The following is a 23,808-nucleotide window of genomic DNA, read 5'->3' as shown; positions in this document are numbered from 1 at the left end:
TACACCGGAATTCAAACAAATAACAATTCAGTTGGAATTCCATCTTGATAGCTTTTATTTTGAGCTTACTGTTAAAAATGCCGAAAGCGAAACCATCGTAGGATACATTTCTATATTTATATATACCTATATAATATGTATAAAGAAATATTTAAAATAATGTATTTTCAGGATATACTACATATACCTACCACATTTTTTTATAAAATGACAATTTTTTACATAAAATACAATATTTATTTTAATTCTGATGTATGATTATTAATTTGTAAAATAAATTATTTATATTTAGTCAATCCTCATTCCTCAGTATGATGCTACTGGGGATTTTTTTTCCTGGATATTTTTTTGCCGCAATTCACTTGTCTTGTACTAATATAATATTATATACATATATAGGTACCCATCTAAGTCATATAAATCAAAATGTACTATCACATATTATTATGTCTAATGTCTCTTGATCTATATACTGTACATCTATATACTTTACCTGTACTACAAAGAAATCTGTGGGTTATTATTCATCACGAATCACGATGGATGAAATAAAATTTATCTCGATAATATATAAATATTCATCATTCCCGATTTTCGGGATTATATTATTATTATTATCATCATCATTACTATCTTGTAATATTTGTTATCATGGCGCCCGCGACCACTACTACCACGGTCACTTGGCAATGCGCACCGCAGTGCACTGGTGCTACAGCGACAGTTGACCACCGTCACGGCGGCGGCGACGACAACGACGACAAGTCGACAACGTCAATACCGCAGATTACAGCGATTACATACGTTTTTTTTCCCTTCTATCATTGTTATCGTCGTCGACCGCCGTCGCCGTTGTCAGTGAACGGAGACCCAACAACTCTCGGCGTGACGACCGCAGCGCAAAAGCGTCCGACAGTTTATGACCATCTCGTTGATTTTGCTGGAGCCCGACGTCTTGCGAGCGGTGGGTGTGCTGGACGACGTTTGCGTCTGAGACCGTTCCCAGGCAGTGGGTAGGCTGTGTAGACGGGCGCCATTGTCGACTACTTACAGGACTACCCAGGCCGATCGGCGGTAGGCGGTCCCCCACGACGGCCGAGAGATTGAGTGAGAGATTCGTGCACGGTGTAGGCAAAGGTTGGGTTGCTCAGGTTTGACGGTAGTGAACGGTCGGCCTCGCACGGCCACCGACCGTTATGGCTCACCGGCGTCCGGCCGGCGGCACGTCGTCGCCGTCGTCGTCGTCGTCCGTCACCGACAACGAGAATGCCATCAGGCTACTGGAGTCTCTGCAGAACGATTTCAAGTGCTTGTCCATGGAGACTAAGAAGAAATATCCTCAGATCAAAGAGGTGAGTGCGTCCGTTTTACATTACCGTTGGTGTGTAACTACGCCCGTGTCGCGGTTGTTTCCAAACAAAGCCATATCTAGCTGCTACGTTGTTAAGATAATATTGTTGTTATGATGTGTTCGTACAGGCGTCCGAAGAGGCTATTGTCAAACTGAGAAACTCTGCGGCTGTTGCCGCCGATCACTTACAACAACAGCAACAATCACACCATAACCATCACCAGATCTATTATGTTGTCAACCAAATACTATACCCTGTTGTGCAGGGGTGCGAGACCAAAGAACCAAAAATCGTCAAGGTATGTACTAAAAACATGTTGCCTAGGTGTATTTAATGGGGTATGTGTAGTAATCTTATCATTTTTCAATTTTAATTTGTTAAACTTTGATTTTCTTATTATTTCAAAACGATATAGATGTGTCTTGGAACCATACAGAAACTAATTACACATAGAGCAGTCGACCAAAAAGGTGCCCGTTACATAACTGATACCTTGTGGATGTTAATGGAGTCAGGGACTGAGCATGTAAAAGTATTGCAAAGTGTCACACTACTATTGACCACTGACTGTGTGGTGCGCGGCGAAACTCTTGCTAGGGTAATTTTAACGATTTATGGTTAAGAAGAGTTCGCACATTATTTGTTTTCTCTTTCCCACTTGCAACAGAGATAAAACACTTACATCTAAAATTATTTTTTATGACTTGAATAATCTTTTTAAGTGTTTTTTGAGTGTATGAATTATTGGTTTTATATTTTTATGTAATTTGACTCTTTTCGTCTTTCAAAAAAACTAAAAAAATTGTAAGTGAATTTTATTGAGATTATTTTGAGACGATATTTAGACAATTATCTATGGCATACACTTAAAAATATTATTCTCTATTGTGAATAGGAAATTTTACTCTAAGATTACTTAAAAACATAAAAAAATAATTCCCCGTTAATGCGTTTTGTCAATGTTGTATGTGAGTCACAGAGAGAAAACACACAGTGGGCTGCATCCTCTTAATGATGTAATAAACTACTACTATTAACTAATTATTTCCATGCATTACAGAATTTGGTGTTATGTTTCCGACTGCATTTTACCAAAGACTCTCAAGCCGTCATCAACACGGCTGGCGCTACTGTGCGTCAGCTTGTGGCTCTAGTATTTGAACGTGTTATGCAGGAAGATGAGCAGCACGAACAGCAACTTAAGGACTGCAATAATGACGATGACTCACAGCAGCAAAGAAATGGCGTAGACTCCTCTTCCCCTTCTCAAGATCACAGGCAACAACAAAGTAGTAGAACTCAACCATTGCCTCAACTTCACCACCATCATCAGTATAATGGTTGCAATGCAAGTGGCTATGAGCCTATCTCTGCTGTGTCTTCATTGGGCCCGTGTGCAGCAGATGCATATCATATGTTCCAGGTATATTTTAGTTTTATGATTATTATGAACTATTGTTTTTTATGCCTTTTCTATTGTATCTGTGTGTTTAATGCATACTTTATTCTATAATTCTCTAGGACCTTGTGCGATTGGTGAACACCGATCGCCCATATTGGCTGGTGGGCATGACAGAAATGACCAGAACGTTTGGTCTAGAACTACTGGAAACTGTGCTCTCTGATTTTCAGCCTGTGTTCTATAAAGTAATTATTTATTGAGTTGAAAAATTATGTCTGTCAGCTGTTTCTTTTATACCATTTGGACAAGATACATCTTATAGATTATCTCAACAGTTATATTCTAATATATTAAATATTATCTCTAATAAAGCCTAACAATAAATATTATACATTAGGGTAGTACAAGTTATATGTGACTCTAATTGCCCAAATTACGATTGCGATTTAACTAAATTAAATAGGTAAATACTTGGAGCATAATTTTAGCATCTTTTTTGTGATTTCTTTCATCAAAGTTTTAATCTTGTATAAATATGAAGTATAATTTAAACATGCCATTTCTAGATTAAAATGTACTGATACATAAGTGCATACAGTGCATAAGAATTAACAAAAAACAGCTATTCTATGTTAATTAAATGAAAAAAGTTGATAATTTGGAACGAAAAAATCAAAATTAAAATAAATCATCTTTAGATAACCTTACCCTATAAAAATTAATGCATACTATCTATAAAATAATATGATAATTTCTGTTAAACTATGTTTTTTTTTAAAAAAACGCAAATTAATTTAGTTGTATTCTTTTTAAATCAGTATCTAAATGTTATCACTGCCTAATAACATTTCATATTGTATTGAATGTTACTTACGAATTCAACATGACACTTTTTATAATATTGTGTAACTAAATTTAATCTCATTATTTAAAGATACATACATTTCATAAAATTAAATGTTATGTTTTATATACAAAAAAAATTGGTAGTAAACGTATGCAAATACATTAAATTTAATTAAAATAATTCTAATGTTTGGATTTTGCATAAATATTAATTTTTAATTTAATTTTCAATGTTCACGAAATTATCAATTAAATAACCTAATTTTTAAATTACTTTTTTTCTGTTTTTTAATAGTTTTGTACTTACCTATATAATATTAATTGCTAATATTTTAAAAGTAATAATATTCTTTCATAGTGGATAAAATATTTTGTTTATCATTTTCAGTATTTTTAAAAATTAAAAATATTAGTATGTTATTTGCGGTTATCAATTTTTTAAATGTCATAATTGTTTACATATGGAGGTCAGATATACAGTTATAATTAAGAAGACAAAGTAAAAAAAAAATATGTTTTAACTCATATTATATTATTCTATCTTATTCAGTATAAAATGTTTTAAAACTTAATATTTTAAATTGTGTTTATTCAAAATTCAAAATTCAAATATTACTAATTCTTATATTTAATTACATTTTATATGATTTCATGTAATTAATAATATTAATTTCATTATGTTTATTATAAATAAGATATTTCTCAAATATAATTCCAAGGATGGTGCACTAAGTTTCTAATTTATGTAATTTATACTGAATTTTAATATGTGACATACTGAATGAATTAAAAAATTGCAATCATATTTTTCATAATTCTCATGTAATATTAATTAAGAAAAATAACAAAAATAATATAACTTGTAAAAAGTGCTCGCCCTTAAATTATTCTGGATTAAAGTAGGATTGTTTAAGGATACAATAAATATATAATAGTCAATAGGTATATAAACAAGTTAATTCTGTTAATATCAGTTTAAAGAACATTCGACTGAGCTAATAGCTTAATAGCGTCAAATTTATCTTAATAATATATCTTAAAGAATAAACGTCATATAGTTCTATAATTGCAAAAGAGACCCATACTAACATTATATTAATTTATTCTTATTATAATCTAGGGAATTCTAATAATTTTGACATGATTTCATTGTCACCTGATATAAATAAATTAACTTCTATTTAAATTTAAGCTGTAATAATTAATAATATTGTATTTTGAATAGTTGGAAGACACTATACACACAGTTTAAAAATTCTCATATCTTATTTAATAACTAAATCATTGTAAATAAACTAACATACAGACACAGATAATGTTCTTTTTACCATTAAGTTTCATAATAGGTCCATTTACTTTAATTTGTGTACTAACAAAGCTAAACATGAACTGCTGAGCTTAAATTAATGATGTCATGCACTTGTAAGACATAGCCATCAAATGTTTGTTTAGTCTTTTTAATGAGTTTTATAGTTTTAAGTATATAATATTATATGTTAAGTATTTACCATTTTTCCTTTTTAGCACATGGAGTTTAGATACCTATTAAAAGAGCGTGTCTGTGCACTAGTCATCAAGTTGTTTTCTCCTAACGTCAAGCATCATAGTGGCAATAGCTCTGTTAGGAGAAACACAATCACAAACACCGGAACTGGTGGTTCATCTGTTTCTGGCAATAATAGCTCATCGGTAATGATGATGGGTGTTACTGGTGGTGCTGGTAGTCCTACCTCTAATCACCGTGGCGATGATAGACCTCATTATGCTATCACTGTACGACTGTTGCGTCTCGTCTCCATATTGGTTCGAAAATACCATAAACTCCTGGTACGTATGTAATTCATTACATATCATTCTATAGAAGTATTTGATTTTCATTTTAACACTGAAGAGGATGACTGTAATTTCTTAAAACAAAAAAAAAATTATGCTTTTATTTGTTATTTTCTCTAGATCACCGAATGTGAGATATTCTTGTCATTGATTGTCAAGTTTTTGGATGCAGATAAACCTGCATGGCAGAGATCTGTTGCTTTGGAGGTGTTACATCGTCTGGTGGTTGAACCTGGCCTGTTAGCTGCATTTTGTGCTTGCTATGATCTCAAGTTACATAGCACTAAGATATTTAGAGATATCATTGACTCATTAGCTGGATACGTGCAATCATTATTTAATCCTGCTATGGTGGTGTCAGGTAGCGGCTCTATGAACAATGCTGCAATGATGGGTGTGTACTGAAATTTATTTAAACAATGCAGATAATAATATTGAATGTAATTTCATGTATTTAGCGGCAACTGCGAACGCAGCACTTCAAGGACAATCGCCAGCTGTGTTGGCCGGCATGCCAGTTGGGCCCGGTGTATCACCACAACCGGGTTTTTTTGGTCGTGGTGGTGTATGGCTACCAGTTGTGATCCAGTTACCAACTGGTCAAGCTAAATCCATCTAGTGAGTAGCATATAATATATATTATATTATAATCAACTAATACACAACATCAAGGCTGAGAATTAATGAGTTAAAAAGTTAAAGTTAACTTCCTTTTAACTAAGTTGTGTAAATAGTTTCTATTTTTAAATAACTTATTTAGGTACATCGTTATATGCATGTTGAGTTATTCAGCTAATATAATATTATAACACAATCAAATAATTATATTACATTTAAACTACATAACTAAAAGATGAATATTAATTAATACATATTTTCTTAATCCTATATTTATAAATTACATTACACACTACACAGCGTGCTCACAAAATAATACCACAATTTTGATAGGTTTTTCTATTTTTTATTTAATAATAGAATATTGTATGAATTAATTCGTAAATTAGTTGTTAAGTTCTGCATGCCATGGTATTTGAATATGTTCTGTTCAAGTTGTCTTCAATTATCAATGATTATTGTAAAATATTGTAAAATTGTGTTGAATTATTCATTAAAATCTATTGGTTGTTAATTTAATAGCCTGGAAATGAATGACAAACACGATGAACCACCACAAGTTGCTGACGGGTATGGTGTGTCTGTGGCGTATGCTTGCCTAGTAGACGCTGTCCGCGCTATTCAAATTGAAGTGCATCCAGACATACATCAATCAGTGGTGTCTCCGCCTTCGACCACAGCAGTGTCATCCAGTGCTGGTGACGATGGCCGTGGTCAACAACGACATACTGATGGTGTTTCCCAAAAGAATACCCAAGAAGAAGATGATAATGGCAATGATGAACAGAGGCAAACAACAGGAGTTAAGAGATCTCCTTTACATGAACAAATAATCAACAGTAGCTGGTATGGACTACTAACAACATTTTGTCCTTTAATCGAGTCATGGTGTGTATTTATTATTTTCTTTGATATTGAATAGTCTAATCATATAGTGATGCTTGTGTCTTTGTGATTGTCTAATTTGTATTATTCTGTTGTAGTACTGACGAAGGAATCACAGAAAACATGCTGAAAGCGATGCAAGCATATATTGGCCTTTGTGGTCTGTTGGATATGCGGGGACCACGTGATGCCTTCATTACAGCTGTGTGCCGTGCATGCTTACCACCTCATTATAACCTGACAGTATTTAGCGGGACTGTCAATACTTGTTGTGTAGGTCAACCATCAATGTCTTCATCGTCACCAACCGTACAATATGCGACTTCCTCGACGATGTATGATGACCACCATCACCAACAATATAGTAGTGCTACTGGAGGAGGGTATGGCCCAGAATCAGCCGATTACAAACAACAACAGCAAGTTATAGTAGCTGTAGGTACTCCGCTGGCTACTCCTTCATCAGTTCTGCAGACCTCGTCGCCATCGGGTAAGACTATTTCTACTTATATTTACATACATGAACAACTATTTTAATCACATATTTTACATTGGATTTTATTTTTTGATCACAATTGTGCTTTTTAGGTACCTCACTTCAGAACCATGGGCCTGTTATGCTAACTGCTAAGAATCTGCAGTGCATGCGTGCTCTATTAGTACTAGCTCATTGCCATGGTTCCATCCTGGGTTCATCGTGGCATCTCGTGTTAACCACTCTGCAGGTATGTGTATCGAATAATTTATTTCTATCTAAAAATTCTTTGTATTAATTTACTATAAAAATATAAATAAATAATAATAATATTAAGTATATCAATGTATGATGACTCTTTGTACTCAGTGAAATTTTTTAGGATATATCATAAATAACTATGGATAAAATTAAACAGTAAATATTTTTTTTTCAGCATCTTGTCTGGATATTGGGTTTGAAACCATCAACAGGTGGCAGTCTCAAAGCAGGAAATAGTGCTGCTACATCGGTGCCTAACAGACACACAGGTGTCACCACTTCTACCACTGCTGCAGATGGTACAGGGGTGGGCTCATTGTCATCGTCTACTTCTTCAGTGTCAACAACTTTGTCGTCTTCAAATGTTGCTGTCATAACTACGGCTGTCATGGCTGCTGACCTGCCTGTACTTTCAACGATGCTCAGTCGGCTTTTTGAGTCCAGTCGGTATCTGGATGATGTTGCCCTTCATCATTTAATAGATGCATTGTGCAAGTTGTCCCATGAAGCTATGGAATTGGCCTATTGCAATCGGGTAATTTTTTTAATTGTTTCATTATATAACAACAATGATTTATTTGTGTATATTAATTTCAGGAACCATCACTGTTCGCTGTTGCTAAACTTTTAGAAACTGGATTAGTTAATCTTTCACGAATAGACATACTTTGGAGACCTGTGACCAATCACTTGTTGGACGTATGTCAGCATCCACACATTAGAATGCGTGAATGGGGTGTCGAAGCTATAACATACTTAGTGAAAGCCGCTTTGCAGTACAAATATCAGCCTCCACTTAAAGATAATCAAGTCAGTTTAATATTTATGGTTTACCACTTTTACCTAAATTATCACTTGGTACATTAATTATCTTATGGTGGAAAAAGGATAGACTTTATCATTGATGCTCATCATAACTTGATTTAAGAATTATGATATTAATTACATTTCCCCTCTTTTTATAACATATTTGTGTTTGAAATAATAACAAATTATTCTTAAAAACAAATGTTTCCTTGTAACTCATTACAATATTATGTTATCAGAGAAAAATTTTATTTTTATTTTCATAAATAATGAATAATTTCATAAAAATAAAAATAAAATTTTTCTCTGTGCAGTTGATGTTAATATTATTATTGATTGATAAACATTTTAATAACAGAAACTACAGACATTGTTGCTGAGCCCATTATCACAACTATCATTAAACATGAATGGTGATGTCCGACAACGACAATTAGAATGTGTATTACAAGTACTGCATGGATCAGGGCAGACATTGTCGCATGGTTGGCCATTAGTATTGAACATAGTTGGTGCTGTATCAGATCGTCATGGGTAATATTTTATTATTACATTATACTTTATTTTCACTATTACAATATATTATGTTATACTTGTATATTAATATTATTGTTAAAGGTTGTTGAACTGCTTTGACTAATTGTTTAAATTGTTTAGAGAGAACCTGATAAGGATAGCATTCCAGTGCTTGGAACTGGTACTCACTGATTTTTTGCCTCTGATGCCATGCAAATGCTTACCCTTGTGCTTGGAAACCACAGCAAAATTTGGAATGCAAACACGCGATTTGAACATATCGTTGACAGCATTAGGATTAATGGTAATTATATATTTTTATTAAAATAAAATTGTGTTAATAAGCTAATCAATTACAAAATAATGGAGTATTTACAATTTATGTGTTCAGTTGCACAAATTAAGTGGATATGGGAGTTAAGCCCTTCAAATTTGATTTTAGACAATATTAAGCATCATTACAGAATGATAAATACTAATATAACTTTATGATGTTCACGTTTAAGTAGGTACTATATTATAAAACATATCTACGTTTTATTTATTATTTTAGAATACATTATATTAATATAAGTTCAGAAGATTGGTAATTAGGGCCCGGATTTTTATGCAGAAATTATTGTTAAATATGCACATATTTATGCACTCAAAAATTTAAAAATATGCAAAAAAAATTTTTATTGTGTGTTAAAAAAAATGAGCATCTTTAAAACAATTAAAAAATATATTATGTGAAAAAAATAGAATTTAAATATAAATTATTGTGCTTACAAATATATACAAACCACACATTTATACCTATATTCTTCAATTAAATAAATGCAAAATTAAAAAAATAATAACAAAAAATGTAACATTTATTTTGGAACGAGTTCCAACAGGAGGTTACAAAATATTTTTTTTTATTTTCAAATTTGAAATATCTACGGTTGTCACATAACATAGATTTGTATTTTGAAAAACTTCTTTCTACGTCGCAAGACACCGATAGGTGCATACTTAAAACAACAAATGTCTTCAGGTGTCAACTCTTCAATGCCTCCATTGTCATTACTTATTTCTCCGATTAATATTCCAAAAAATTTTATAATTTGAGAATACCCAGGATTCTTCGATAATACTTGCATTAGTTTAAGTTTAGCGAATTCTTTGCCTATTGCTCCTTTTACTTAACCTAATTTCAACATTTTTAACCAACGAGATAGTCTCTCGTCGGTTAGAACCCGATTTTTCTATTTGTAAGATGGTTTCTGTGATTCATTGAAAATTGGTTAATATAACTGCAAGTTCATTTTTTATTGAATTGTCTTTAAATACATCTTGAACTTTTTGAATAGATATTGCATCGTTGTCATTTAATGTATTGATAACTTCTTTTACCTTATCAAAGTTCTTACCATAGTAAAAAGCTGCAATTAGCCATGTACCCCAGTGTGTAATAACAGACTGTGGTGGTAAACTTAAATTTGGGCACATTTCTTTAAACGTATTTGCCCGAGCAGGGGCTTTTAAAAATATTTTTTTTGTGTTAGAAATTAACACGTCAACTTTTGGCAACTTATCTCTAATGGCTTCCGATACCCTATGAAGGCCATGGGACATACATGTAATGTGAGTTAGTTTAGGATAAAACACTTTTAACGCTTTTCCAGATTTTATCATGTATGGTGCAGCGTCTGTGACATAAAGTAATACTTTATTATGTAATACTTTTTCAGGCCACAGTATACTCATGGAGTCATTGAACAATTTTAAAATCGTTTGAAAGTTAGCCTTTTCTAAGTTTTCAATTGTTAAAACTATTTGTTTTGTTGAATTTTCTGACGATAGGGAACCAATAATTACACATGCGACGTAACACCCATCGACATCGGTGGTTTCGTCAATTGATGCCCAGATGGAACTATCCCCTATTTCTTCTCGGATTTTACGTAATACGTCTTCATAACACAATGAAACATAGTTTTTTCGTAGTGTCGATTCGTCAGGTAGGTAATTTTAATTTAATATATCTTTCGAAAAAACATTTGAACTCCGGGTTTTGTAGTTTCCAAAGTGGAATAACATTTGCCACCATTAAGGTACAAGTATCTTTATTGAACTCATTCAGATTTTGATTATTTGTTCTAGTTTGATCAAGCAAATTTTTTATAAACTGTTGACTAACCTGGTCTTTGTTTGATTTCAACTTAGTGTTTTCTATGTGATTTAAAGTTCTTAAATATTACTCAATTTGTGATTTTCTATCAGACGATACGTTGGTTTCACAAAAAGTACAACATAATATAGCTCCATCTGTACGAAAGACATCTGGGTAATCTCTCACGTAACAATGAACTTTCTTTACTTTTGGCATTTTTTTACAGAAAAATAAAAGTATTATTTTATACGCGAACACAAAAACACCAACAAATTTCCTTCGCTAACTAATTGAAATATACAAGCCGTGCATATTGCGTGAGCGTATACCTAATAGGTGCAGATAAGTTATCTGAGTTAAATACACAAACACACAGACTGTCAATAAAAATCGGCGACGGCAATTTTCCAATTACTTAAAATAACTTATGTCGACAGTAAACTTGCCTTGCTTTGTATAAAATCAAAAAAAATCATCAACTATTAATAACAAATGTGAATTTTATGCAATTATATAGAATTATGCAATTAATATGCATTTTCATTCAAATATGCAAAAATAAATATTGGTGGCAGAATCTACGTATTACGAAACGTCCATATATTTAATTAGAATTTCTATACGTCAAATATAGAAAAATATGTATTTGCATAAAAATCGAGGCCTTACTGATAATATTATCAGTAACTCACACATTGCTGCTTAATTAAGACGACACACAATACCATCTAATGTCCTTGCAATTCATGGGGGGACACTTATCAGTTATCCGTATAGAACTGTGGGCAGTTAAAGTTCTAAAAACGGAGAGTATATTATACAAATATCCGGGTTGGGAACACACTACCGATACTGGATAATATTAAAATGTTTATTTTGTAAGTTACCCAAGTAATTTGTACTTTATATCACTGAGTAAGTTAGTACATACTTTGATAAAATAAATATTTAACTAATAATAATTGTTTTTGATGAAATGCATGCAATAATATATATTTTAGAAGTTTTATCCACAAACATTTTTACTTGAAGTAGTAAATGTTCAATCATTCTTGGTGGTCGAGGTTTTAAAAAATGTCTATGTAAATGCTCATCAAATAAATATAAATGCAGTGCCAATTGAATTCTTTGAAATCCTAAATGTCACCTAAACTCTAATAAATTGTTTCAATAAATAAATATTATATTCCATTTTTAAATAATTAAGTTGTTCAAATTAATAATTTAATAGTAATCTAATAAAAAATATTTATTTTTAATTGTTGTGATTTGTTTATTACTACTAGAATCATACAATGTATAATAATTTAACCTTTTGATGTGTTTGGTGTGTTGGTACCCTACCAAGATTATCAGTTTATAATTATAAGTAATACGATTATATATATACGATAACTATATCTGCTGCACACTTGCTAATGTATACATTGATATTTTAGGTAGATAATAATATATTCATGGTACTGTTAATACAGATGAGGCATACATTACATGATTAAAACATGCACTATCCATTTTTTTTACCATATCAGGAACATACATAACTTCAATATGTCACATTTTATGAATATTATTGTAGGGACTCAAGCCTGCCCCCATTAACATTTTATGAGATATTTTGTACTTCAGCATTTTGAATATTTTTGTTGTTCCATATATTATATTAAGAATAATTCTTGAAATATTTACCAAAAACAAATATTGTTCTTATGTGTGCACAGTGGAACGTTGCTGATTATTTCAAAGATAATAAAGACAAACTGCTCTGTAACAACAGTGGTGGTGATAGCAGTAAGCAACGAGGAGCCAGTCGTGAAGCATTGGCTGATAGTAGTAACACAATAGATTCAACAATATCGGGAACCACTGACCCACAAGAACTCGTGTATCCCGATTTTCCAGGTGTCACTACGCTAGCAGAAATGTCCGAGTTTGATAAGTTGTGGATGTGCTTGTTTACAAAACTGGGTGAGTATGCAAACATAAAATATTATAATTTCTGCAATAAAATGTCCATGTATAATATTTATTGTAAAATTATTCTTGTTATTCCAATGCATATTTCAGGTGAACTCTGTATTGATCCCAGACCTGCTGTCAGGAAGTCTGCTGGACAAACTTTATTATCAACAATTTCAGCTCATGCGAATTTGTTGACGCCATCGTCGTGGAATGCTGTCTTGTGGCAGGTAATAAATTCAATTGATTTACCATAGCCTGTGTGTTTATTTATTATTTGTGAAAAATTATAATAATTATGTTGTCTTGTTTGTCGTAGGTTCTGTTCCCGTTGATGAACAAAGTACAAATGCTCTGTGAGTCGGCCAGTGATTCTACATGCAACACAGTTGCGGCTTCTGATGGTACAGGGGGTAGTGGTGGTGGTGGAAGTGGTGGAAGTGGATCGGCTGGTGGTGGTACTATCCTAATACACCATTCACGGAATACTGACCAGAAACAATGGGCAGAAACTCAGGTTAGAAAAAATATTTCATTTTCATTTTTTTAAATCAATGCATATGGAATAACAGTCTTCCTATAATTGTGTATATTTGGTTTTGCATTTCAAATAAAGGTGTCTACGCTGTATGGTCTAGCCAGGGTATTTAACGCAGAGAAATACTCTATGACAGTGGGTGGAGATTTTGTCAAGGCATGGACGTTGCTGTTGGAATACATGGAAAAAGCAGCTTTGAATAGAAATGTGGAGGTTTGTATATTATAATAGACCCACAACTTTTCTGTACTTAATACTTATTATAAATGATGATGTTCTATCATATCAGTAAACAATTAGAAATACTTAATTACCTGTGAAGGATCTGCAGATTCAAATATCGTTATAACTTATAACCAATAGAGTTGTGTAACGCTGGAGAGTAATCATTCCAATTTTTTTCTCCAGAAAAAAACTAGATATAGAATCGAAAATTATTTTGGAAGTTATCTGTTTGTTAAAAATATAGTTTTCTTAATCATTAACATTATCTTAAAAAAATATGTATAAAATGTAAACATAAAATATATTATAACTAACCAGATTCATTGGCTAAATCACTAACAAATTCTGCTTCATGCCTTGATTGAATATTATTAAGGTCGAGAGATTCTACTTCAAATGGTATATTTATCATTCAATTTATGATTTGCCCGTTTCTAGTTTCTATTAATTAGGATTCCATGGTCAGTTTTTGTTTTAATATTTATTTTAAATTATTCCATTTCTTTTCCAAAATATTTTTCAGGATCTATTGTTGCCATTAAATTTGTTGTTTAAGCTCCCAACTTGACTGTTTCTGTTTCAACATCAATGAATCAGATTTCTTACACTCTATTTTATCCCATAGGTTATGTACTAATATTTTTAACAACTTTTCTTTATTGGAGGTAAAGTTCCGACTTTATTTTTCATCTCAAGTAACAAAATAAAACTTTTATGATATGCATTAAATATTTAAAATTGACTTTTAATATTTTAAGAACATTACCTAATTCTTAACAATTTTAAACAACTTTTTTAATAATAGGTTATATTATTATAAGTAATTAACAGCAAAAGTAAAAGCAAGCAATTGATTACAAATTACTACTGACATATACCATGGTCTAATATTATGAAACATACAATGTAGTAAATTTGAAAAGTTATGAAATTGATAAATATACATATAATATATAATTTTTTCGAAGCCAGATGGATGATTAAAATGAATTTAACCACACGTTTGCCACTTAGTTCACCTCAAATATAGTTTTTTTGATTTAGCTTAAGTCTAAGATAAACCACCACTAGAGTGTGCTGCTGTACCTTATTTATTTTATTTATTTCTGAAAAAGCCTTCGGTTTATACTTCTTTAATTAAATGGATCTTATTTTGTTTTAGGTATCATTGGCAGGGTTGCGCTCATTGCACGAACTCTTAATGGTCTATAGCAACTCCAATAACGTTGGCGATGTTACAAATATGACGTCAAATGACAAAAATGCAGCGGCCATGGACCGGCTGCAGCGAGAAGAGGATTGGCAAAGTAAAAATGGCCTTAGTGGATCGACTGCGTCTCCAGCGGCATCACCGTCTCCATTGGTCGAAAATGAGATTTGGACGATTACATGGACTGTGTGGATGCGAATCGCAACGGCCGCCACTGAAACGACAGTGGTCGAAAGTCCCATTAACCCTCCGCCGACAACGACTACCAGCAGCGGCTCGTCAACGGCCGGGACAGAGGACCGCCGTCGTCGCGAGTATCCACTACAACAGCATCATCAGTCTTTGCAACACAAGCAGAAATTTTTAACTGCCCTATTGCAAATATTTCCATTAATATTCACTCGCATTAAAGCCAGGTTCGGGATGTACCTATCTTATTTTGTTTTAGTTGCCTTATTATTAGATATAATTTTTTTTTTGTAATGGGTGGATGTGAAATTGTGAATTTTAGTGCAATCAACATAAAATCCATAGCATGCTACTCAAAATTTTTGCTTTATTAGGAAAATCTATGGACCTTAAATATGTTTTTGCTAATAAGCAACCATGGCACCAGAAAATCAGTTAGAAACAAAAAACTTGTATCTAGCCCATAACCATATTTATGTTGTTAACTTTTTTTGAATTCTGAGTAGATTGATAAATGTGTTGGTCTTACAATGATGGATGTTTATTACTTTTATTTTGTGTCTGTTATCACAATGTTGAGAAGTAAAAAAACTTCAATCTTAAAGTTTAGTGGTGGATTCTGGTATCGAATTGGATTTTATTAGTATTGGTGAAGGATTGAGGTCAAAAGTGAAACAAAGTACATAAAATCGAGAATAATTACACAGCACCAGTTTTTAACAAAATTCATTTTATTTTTGTTGCAATTGAAAAATTAGTAATCTTGAACTTGAAATTTTCTCCAGCTGTATGTATAATAGCAGTTTCTGCTATAAATCGTGATTTATTTTTAAAAATGTTTGGCTTTTTAAACTTATTTAGCTTTTTGAGTTTTTTTTCAAATTAATTTTGATAAAATTTTCATATTCTATAAATCAAGAAGCTTGAAAATGTAATAAAAATTGCATATAAATTAGTTTTGAGATATTTTTCTGAATATATTATTGAAAATTCACATTTTCTACACACCATACAGTTTTAAAATATTTTGATTAGTGTTGTACTATTTATAATAGGCATATGACATTTTCGATTATTATTAGTTTTTTAAATTAATGTCGATAAAAAAATTTTCGCTCAGTAAAAATCTTGAAAATATAATACAAGGTTTCTCATTGATTTTTAATGGAAATTTAAATAAAAAAATTCAGCCTAAATCTAAAATAATTTTATATGAGTAAAAATTATGAAAATTTGTTAATTGCAATTAGTTAGAAATTTGAATAAAATCTTTTTTTAAGCGTTTGAAGTTCAAATTTTTATATATTATATATTTTTATATTTTATACACACAATGACATTTTTAAATGCAATTTTTTCGGCAAAAAATAATTAAGCCTACTGTAGTACTAATAGCTAAAATAAATTACTTATATCATAATAATATCAAAAAATATACCTACTTAATAATACTACAAGCTGACGTTCAGTCTTCGCTCAGAATCGGAAATATTTCATATTATACAATGATTTTAAAATTAAAGTTAACACATACATTAAAATAATACTGTGAATATCTAGACACCTAATGTACAGCAGAGCGTTACTCACTTACCTGCTTTTTTATGGATTGAAAATACATACTTACATTTGCACAATTTTTTCTTAGAGATTTGAAAAGTTTGAATTTATTTACATATGTTGCAGCTTTATGATTTGATGTTGATTTTAGTTATGGAAGGGTGTATTGCGTTTATCTATCATTATTATTTGAAAAAAAATTGACCATTATTATTGATTTTCTCTAAAAAATTAGTGTATTATAAAAAAAAAAAACATTATTTTATACATTTTTTCTTACCATTCTATTAACATTGTATTTTAAGGTTCACCGACCAAGATTTAAACGATCTTTTCCGAGTATTGGATGCAGCAGCCGCTGTTGACGGATCAGCAGCTGTAGTCCTATCTGATCACCATCAATACTATCACCATCAACAGCAACTTCAACAACAGAACTACTATGGTGGTAGCTATAGTCAACAACAATTGACCCGATTGCAGGACGAAATTTTACAGTGTCTGGAAACGTTAGAACGGGAAACACTGATTTTCGACGACGAAGAATTTGCCGGTGCTTCAACATCTAATACCGCTGATAACGCGCCGGCAAGTAGTGACAGTGGTTACGCAGACAAGAAAAACTTGATGATATCGTTAGAGCAGCAAAAACATCGGCATGAGTTGGTCCAGAGATTTCTGTGTCCTCTGTTCGATCAACTGTTGAAGTTCTGTCGCTTCGTGTGTCCTCCGCTACCGCCTTCTGCGGCCAACACCGGTGGCGATCGACAGCCAATGACAAATGGTGCAGCGGCGGTCGACCATTTCCACCACCACAATAAGGTACGTTCATCTTTTGTATATATGTTATATGTATATATTTTATTTTCAATATCATTTCCCGTTCGTGTTAAATACAGTTCGCAGCGGCGGTGGCTGTCGATTCGAATTACGTAGCGTTTGGTGAGAAAGCAGTGCTCATGATTGTCGATTTATATGGTATGACAGCGGCCGAAACGTGCGTTGTCAAAGGCGAGATTCTGAGACGAATCATTGAGGTAAATTATAGTTAATCGGAGTGTGCAGTAAGACATTAATTATTTAATTAGGTATTCTGTATACATAGTACAGTGATAATTTGGGTTCCTTACTGACAGTGTCCTACAGAAATTTGTGAAGCACTATTATACTGCTGTCAATATTTTAAACATATTTTTTATTATTTGATTTATATGTCATGTTATATTTCAAATGGATCGTTTAAATAGGTACTAGGTGTATTATATATTATTCTTATTTAGTTCTTTAAATATTTTATTTTACTTAAATCCAGAATTATGACCAAGAAATTGTGTACATGACGTTAAAGAATGACATTTTTATTTTGAAGTGCGTTTTTTTATTTTGAAAAAAATCAAAAATATAGATAGGTAGATCTAAAATAAAAAAATTTTCAATCAAAATTACTGTTTTCGAATTGTTGATGCTGATTACTTACACAGAACTTATAATAATAAGTTAACATATTTTAGTTTTTTATATAGTATGTGAAGTGCTAATAAATACATTTTGAAATTTAAACTTCGAGATTTATAATAATAATTTTGCTCATTTCGCACACAGGTGTTTTCTGTGCCTCTGGCGGGCCGATACTCCTCCTACCCGACTTCAGCTCCGGCATTTCATTACCACATGGACGCTACCCCCTTGTCGTCAGGAAGTACGCAGCAACAGCAACAGCAACACGTCCAACAGCAACAACAGCAGCATCTCATGTTAGTGCGGAGGCGTCAGCAACAGCAACAAAACACGTGGAAACTACTTGTGGTGGGCCTAATGAACGTGCTGTCGGTGGGCGTGCCCCTGGCTCGAGACTCCTCTGGAGACGATTATATTTCTATTTGGTCACCACTTGGTTCGGTTCTGGAAGACATATTGTTCCCGAAAAAGTTCGTATACTCTCAGTTATTTTTGCATATGAAAAATGTTTTGTTTTGTTATTCGTACCTAACTCTTTTGTTCTTGCTCTGGTGTGATATGTGCAGCTTGCCCCCAGCGTCCTCGATGTTGAAAAGCAACAAATTGGTGGACGACAACGACGAGAATGATTCCGTGATCATCGACTGTCAACTGGTGGAATTCCTGAAGGACGAAATACTATCGCAGTCAACCAACGTGCCTCGGGAGTTCATCATGCGAGTGGTGGTGTTGCTGAACCGAGGCTCGGTGTTGTCCACCACCACCTCGTCGACATTACCAAACTATCCGTACGGCGGTGGTACGTGTTTTCGTCGAAAATAAATTAAAATTAAATAAATGTATATAGACGTTGTGATTCGAAGATTTGTAAAAACGACGCCATTGGCACGCTATTCGCTTCAACGGTCTTGTTTTCGTGTACTAATGGGTGCTGTTGTCGATTGTGTTTATAACAGGATATGATACGATGATGATGGTGGATTGCCGTGACGGAGGCGTCTCTGGCGGTGTCGTCACGAGCTCCGGCGTCGGCGGTTTCTCGCCGCCATCCCTCTTGCGAGAGCAGTTTGCCAAAGTGTGTTTTGAAACGCTCTTGCAGTTTTCATTAGTAGATGGCATATCATCGTCATCGCCTCCGCCAACGGATACCGGGGCAAACAGCAGCGGTAACGATTCGAACGCAGACGCTGAACTGATAACTGGCAAACTTGCTGTAACGGCGCTGCTGCACAGGTTCCAGGAGGTTGTCGAGAAGTTCTGTCACGATCAAAGTTTGACCGGAAAGTGTCCATTGCCCAGGTCTATATGCAATCACCAATAAATACTTAACAATAGTAGATTTAAATTATATACCTCACTATAATATGTTTGTCCTCGTATGTGTTCTGCCTCAACTTAAATACTTACTAATAAGGAACTGATGTATATGCACAAAAAATCCCTAAAATATACTTCTAAAAAGTCATCTTCACCATTAAATTTTTAATCCACATTAATAAAATATGAAAAAAAAATGTTATTCATGTTTAAATTTATATTTTACTTTATTGCACTAAATGATCAAAAGTTGTCTTATCTAAAAATCGTACATTTGACGACTGGTAGTAATTTTATTATCGTTATAAATATTGTTGACCGTCTATATTTTATTCGATTGCGTTGCTTAATATTGTAATAATGCCTAAAATTGCATTTAAAAAAAATACCAACATGGAAAAGGACGTGGACAAACTATATTATTTACCAATTTCTATTTTGTGTCAACAAATATTAATATGTTTTTTTTTGTGTAGGTATCGCATGTCGGAAATATCATTTGTCCTCAAAGCAATTGCTACGCTCATTGTGTCATTGAAAAAAACTCCCGACAAAGGTAAGAAAAAACAGACCCTTATATAAAGAAATAAGTAAAAATGTTATTTAAGACCTTATATGATGTGAGTAATCTAACAATATAATAGTACAAAGTGATTTTTTAAGCATGCTCGATTTTTATGCTATTTTATGCCTAAATTATACATAAATTCCAATTATTATTTTTGGAATTTTCAAATACACCCGAAGACCATATTTTGAATATTTTAGATTTTTGTACCACTTAAGGATGATCCTATAACAATACAAACTTCTGTTTTTCAAAAAAAACCCCCCTATTCACTTATTATTCAGCAGATATTTATTTGAGAATTTTTACGTTTCTAAATCAAAATTTAAACTAGTAGTCTTAGAGTTATATAACTTTGTGTTCTAAGGATAATATGTCTATGGTAATGAGTTAAGTAAATATGGTGCTTGGGCGGTTTTAAAATGTTATTAATGACTATTGATGTATCAATATAAATAATTTGTAAAAATGATCTATGTATAATGAATACCTCATCTAATATTACAAATTATTAATACTTTTCTAAAATAATATTTAGGATTATTGTCTTTAGTACAAACATTTTATAGCATTTTATAACTTGGAAACTATTTGTTAGAATTTTGATTTAGATACAACAAAATCTCTCACTAAATAATTTACAGTAAAAAGGCATGCTCTAACTTGAGAAATAGAAGTTTTGTATCGCCACAAAACACTCCTTGAGTAGCACAAAAAATATCAGGAAATTGAAAATATGGTTTAAGGTATACTTAACAATGTTGACGTACCTATTCTCTGACCAATATTTATAAAATAGCACCAAGTATAAATATGATCAATATTATGTTTGATGGAGAAAATACCCTCTTTGCTCCTCCTCCTCTCCTTTTGGATCCACCAACACACATTAATTGCTACTCGTATCCAAAAATGTCTGATTTGCACTAATCCACTTGCATTTTTATTTATTTTTTCAACAGTTGGTAAAGCCGTGTGGGACCAGTTGATTAGACTCTACCCGTGCCTCGTGCGGTGTGTACCATACACTCAACAATGTTGTTCGTCACCTCAGGTCACGGACTCGCTAACTGAAGCTCTGCTCCAGTACGGCGACCTGTTGCTCAAGGCGCCGCCCTCAACCGCTGCCGACGCTCAACAACAATAACTCCAAAGACGACATTATCGCCGCCTCTCGGAGACATTCCTCTCGTTGCTTCTCGCACGCCTTCATTATTTAATCGTATTTTTTGTCTCATTATTATTTGTTTTCTTTTCCTTGTCGAAGCCCATGCCGCCGCCGCTGCACTCACAATTAATAATGTGTTCTCAATTGTGAATAATTTATATGTACCTATTACCTATAATTATTATTATCTTTATTAGGTATTATTATTATTATTATTATTATTGTTTATTATTATTATTATTCTCATAATTTCCTTCGTCATCGTCACTTAGGTATTGATTTTATTAACCCAATGCAGTTGTGCCTATCTTATAGTTTAGTGAATAGCAGTTTTTAATTATTGTTATCATTATTATTAGTTGTATTGTTATTTACTATACATTACAAATGTTTATTTAAAAAATAGGTATAAATTAGCCGTGGGCGCATAAAAGATACCTATTGAATGACGAGCTTATATTAAAATGTACTGTGTGTGGTATGATGGTCGAGACTGTCTCGTCAACTAACGCATATTATATCCAATGTACTACGGAACGAATGAATAAGTATAGTGTAAAACGCCACGGCGGTGGTGGCCATATTATTATTATTATTATTATTATTTTATTTTATTATAGTGATGACGACGATTATCGTTTCCGTCCTCGTCAATAATTTTTGGACATTTGTATTTGTATTTATAATATTTATACTGTGGGATGATTCCAGAAGAGAGTCTATTTTTTATTTTTATTATAATATTTGAATGCACGTTAATACAATCATGTATTTGTGTAATTTTTTCTATAATATTATAATATAATATTATGTTATGTGTAGTATTTACTACTAACTATATAGGTACTGCTCTCACGCTAAACGCGATAATAACTATACTTTGTACAACATCGTAAAATATTTCATATGATTGTTGTAGAAAATATTGACGTTTATTACTACTATTATTTTATATTGTATTACGTGATGTGTGAGTGTGTAAATATAATTTAAAAAAACTGATTATTATTATTTTTGTTATTTTTTTTTTATTAATCATTTAAAGTCTATTAATGCCTTGCTATTTCTACCTAGTTAGTGATACAGTCAATTTATTTTTTTTAAAGCGTTTAAAGTTAAATCTTTGACGAAATTCATAAACCATTTTCTTTTTTTATTAAAGATTTATAAGTGTAATAAAAAATTACTCATCAGTTTTTCTGCCTTTAACAAAAATAAAAGTTAAATGAAAAGTCAGTCACATTAATTTTTTTACAATTCTTTGAACTGTTTAAGTGCCTTTTTTGACATTGGGTGGTACTTAACACAAGTTAACAATGTTCCCTCATTGATCGAATGTAATAATTTTAATATTTAGACACTATATTTTTAACTTGTCAGAAGTTATTGGACTAAAAAACTACTGAACCACTTTCATTAAAAGGGCGTTTAAAGTGTATTTTTCAACACCTATAGGTAACTAAAGCATAGTTTGCACATAAATAACTAGTGAAAAAATAATTTTTTTATATTGGTATTTATGTGGTTACTATTGGTAACATTACTTTAACAATTTGTTGACATAATATGGTATGTACATTTGTTTTACAAATATATAAATGAAAAAATAATAAAGCTTTATTCAGCATGGATAATGTCAGACTGGACGGCTGGGAAAAACGGAAATGTCTTTTTAATAGAACTGTTCTATAAATTGTTTTTGTTTATAAATAGGGTTGTCAGATTACACATTATCGTAATATAGTATTAGAAGAAATTAGTTTATTTTTCTATGCAACTGGTTGTCACAGATTACATATAAAATAGGTAGGCAATATTGTTATTATGATTGGACATCATTTTGATTCATGTTCACTATATTTTTTATTTGCGTTGGTTTATTTAAGTTATTAGACTCAAAAACTACTGAACTGCTTTTCAATTAAAACTTATGCCACTCAATTCCACGAGCCTTGAAGGGTGTTAATATCCTATTTTTTTCAACCCATATAAATTGTTAAATGGTATTAGTGCTCACACATTGTTTATGTATTAATTACTATTAGTAGAAATATGGTATATATTAAAAATTAATTAATAAAAAAATATTTTATGAATATAATATTATTATTAATTATGAAGTTAGTATATCAGTTAAATATGCACTAACAAAAAAATGACTGAACAAATTACATTTTTTCTTTAAATATTTTCTTTGTATAAATGTCCCATATGTATAAAAAAAACAATATAGCTAATACTGATCTCATTCTTTGTTAAATTTAATATAATTGTTGACCATGATTCACAAAAAAAAAATATTTACCAAGCGCTTTATTTTTCACAAACTATCACTATATGCACTAAAAACTTAAAACATGCTCTTATAATCAAAAATATGTCCTTTAAACCCAAAATATCAATACTTACATGAAAAAATATGCACTAACAACGTTGAATGGGTATTTGATCAGTGATCACATTGATATGCCATCATTTCAT

The 23,808-nt window shown here is 31.9% G+C and overlaps 1 protein-coding gene across 1 annotated transcript; it reads left to right on the top strand.

The window, feature by feature from the left end:
- Positions 1–1,196: 1,196 nt before the first annotated feature.
- Positions 1,197–22,086, top strand: LOC111034371 (protein MON2 homolog). The gene is made up of 27 exons (XM_022315558.1): positions 1,197–1,352; positions 1,480–1,650; positions 1,768–1,950; positions 2,413–2,775; positions 2,874–2,999; positions 5,125–5,427; positions 5,554–5,827; positions 5,892–6,051; positions 6,574–6,939; positions 7,035–7,426; positions 7,525–7,661; positions 7,848–8,207; positions 8,270–8,482; positions 8,838–9,013; positions 9,137–9,299; positions 12,857–13,103; positions 13,203–13,324; positions 13,414–13,611; positions 13,711–13,845; positions 15,020–15,483; positions 17,122–17,638; positions 17,716–17,853; positions 18,419–18,744; positions 18,841–19,073; positions 19,231–19,573; positions 20,068–20,147; positions 21,122–22,086. Exons 1-27 carry the CDS (start codon positions 1,197–1,199, stop codon positions 21,304–21,306), a joined length of 6,531 nt encoding a protein of 2,176 aa, XP_022171250.1. The 3' UTR covers positions 21,307–22,086.
- Positions 22,087–23,808: the final 1,722 nt, after the last annotated feature.

Source organism: Myzus persicae, unplaced genomic scaffold, assembly GCF_001856785.1.
Source record: "Myzus persicae strain clone G006 unplaced genomic scaffold, MPER_G0061.0, whole genome shotgun sequence".
Classification (NCBI taxonomy): domain Eukaryota; kingdom Metazoa; phylum Arthropoda; class Insecta; order Hemiptera; family Aphididae; genus Myzus; species Myzus persicae.
The sequence above is the reverse complement of the archived record's forward strand: the minus strand, read 5'-3'. Positions and strand labels throughout refer to the sequence as shown.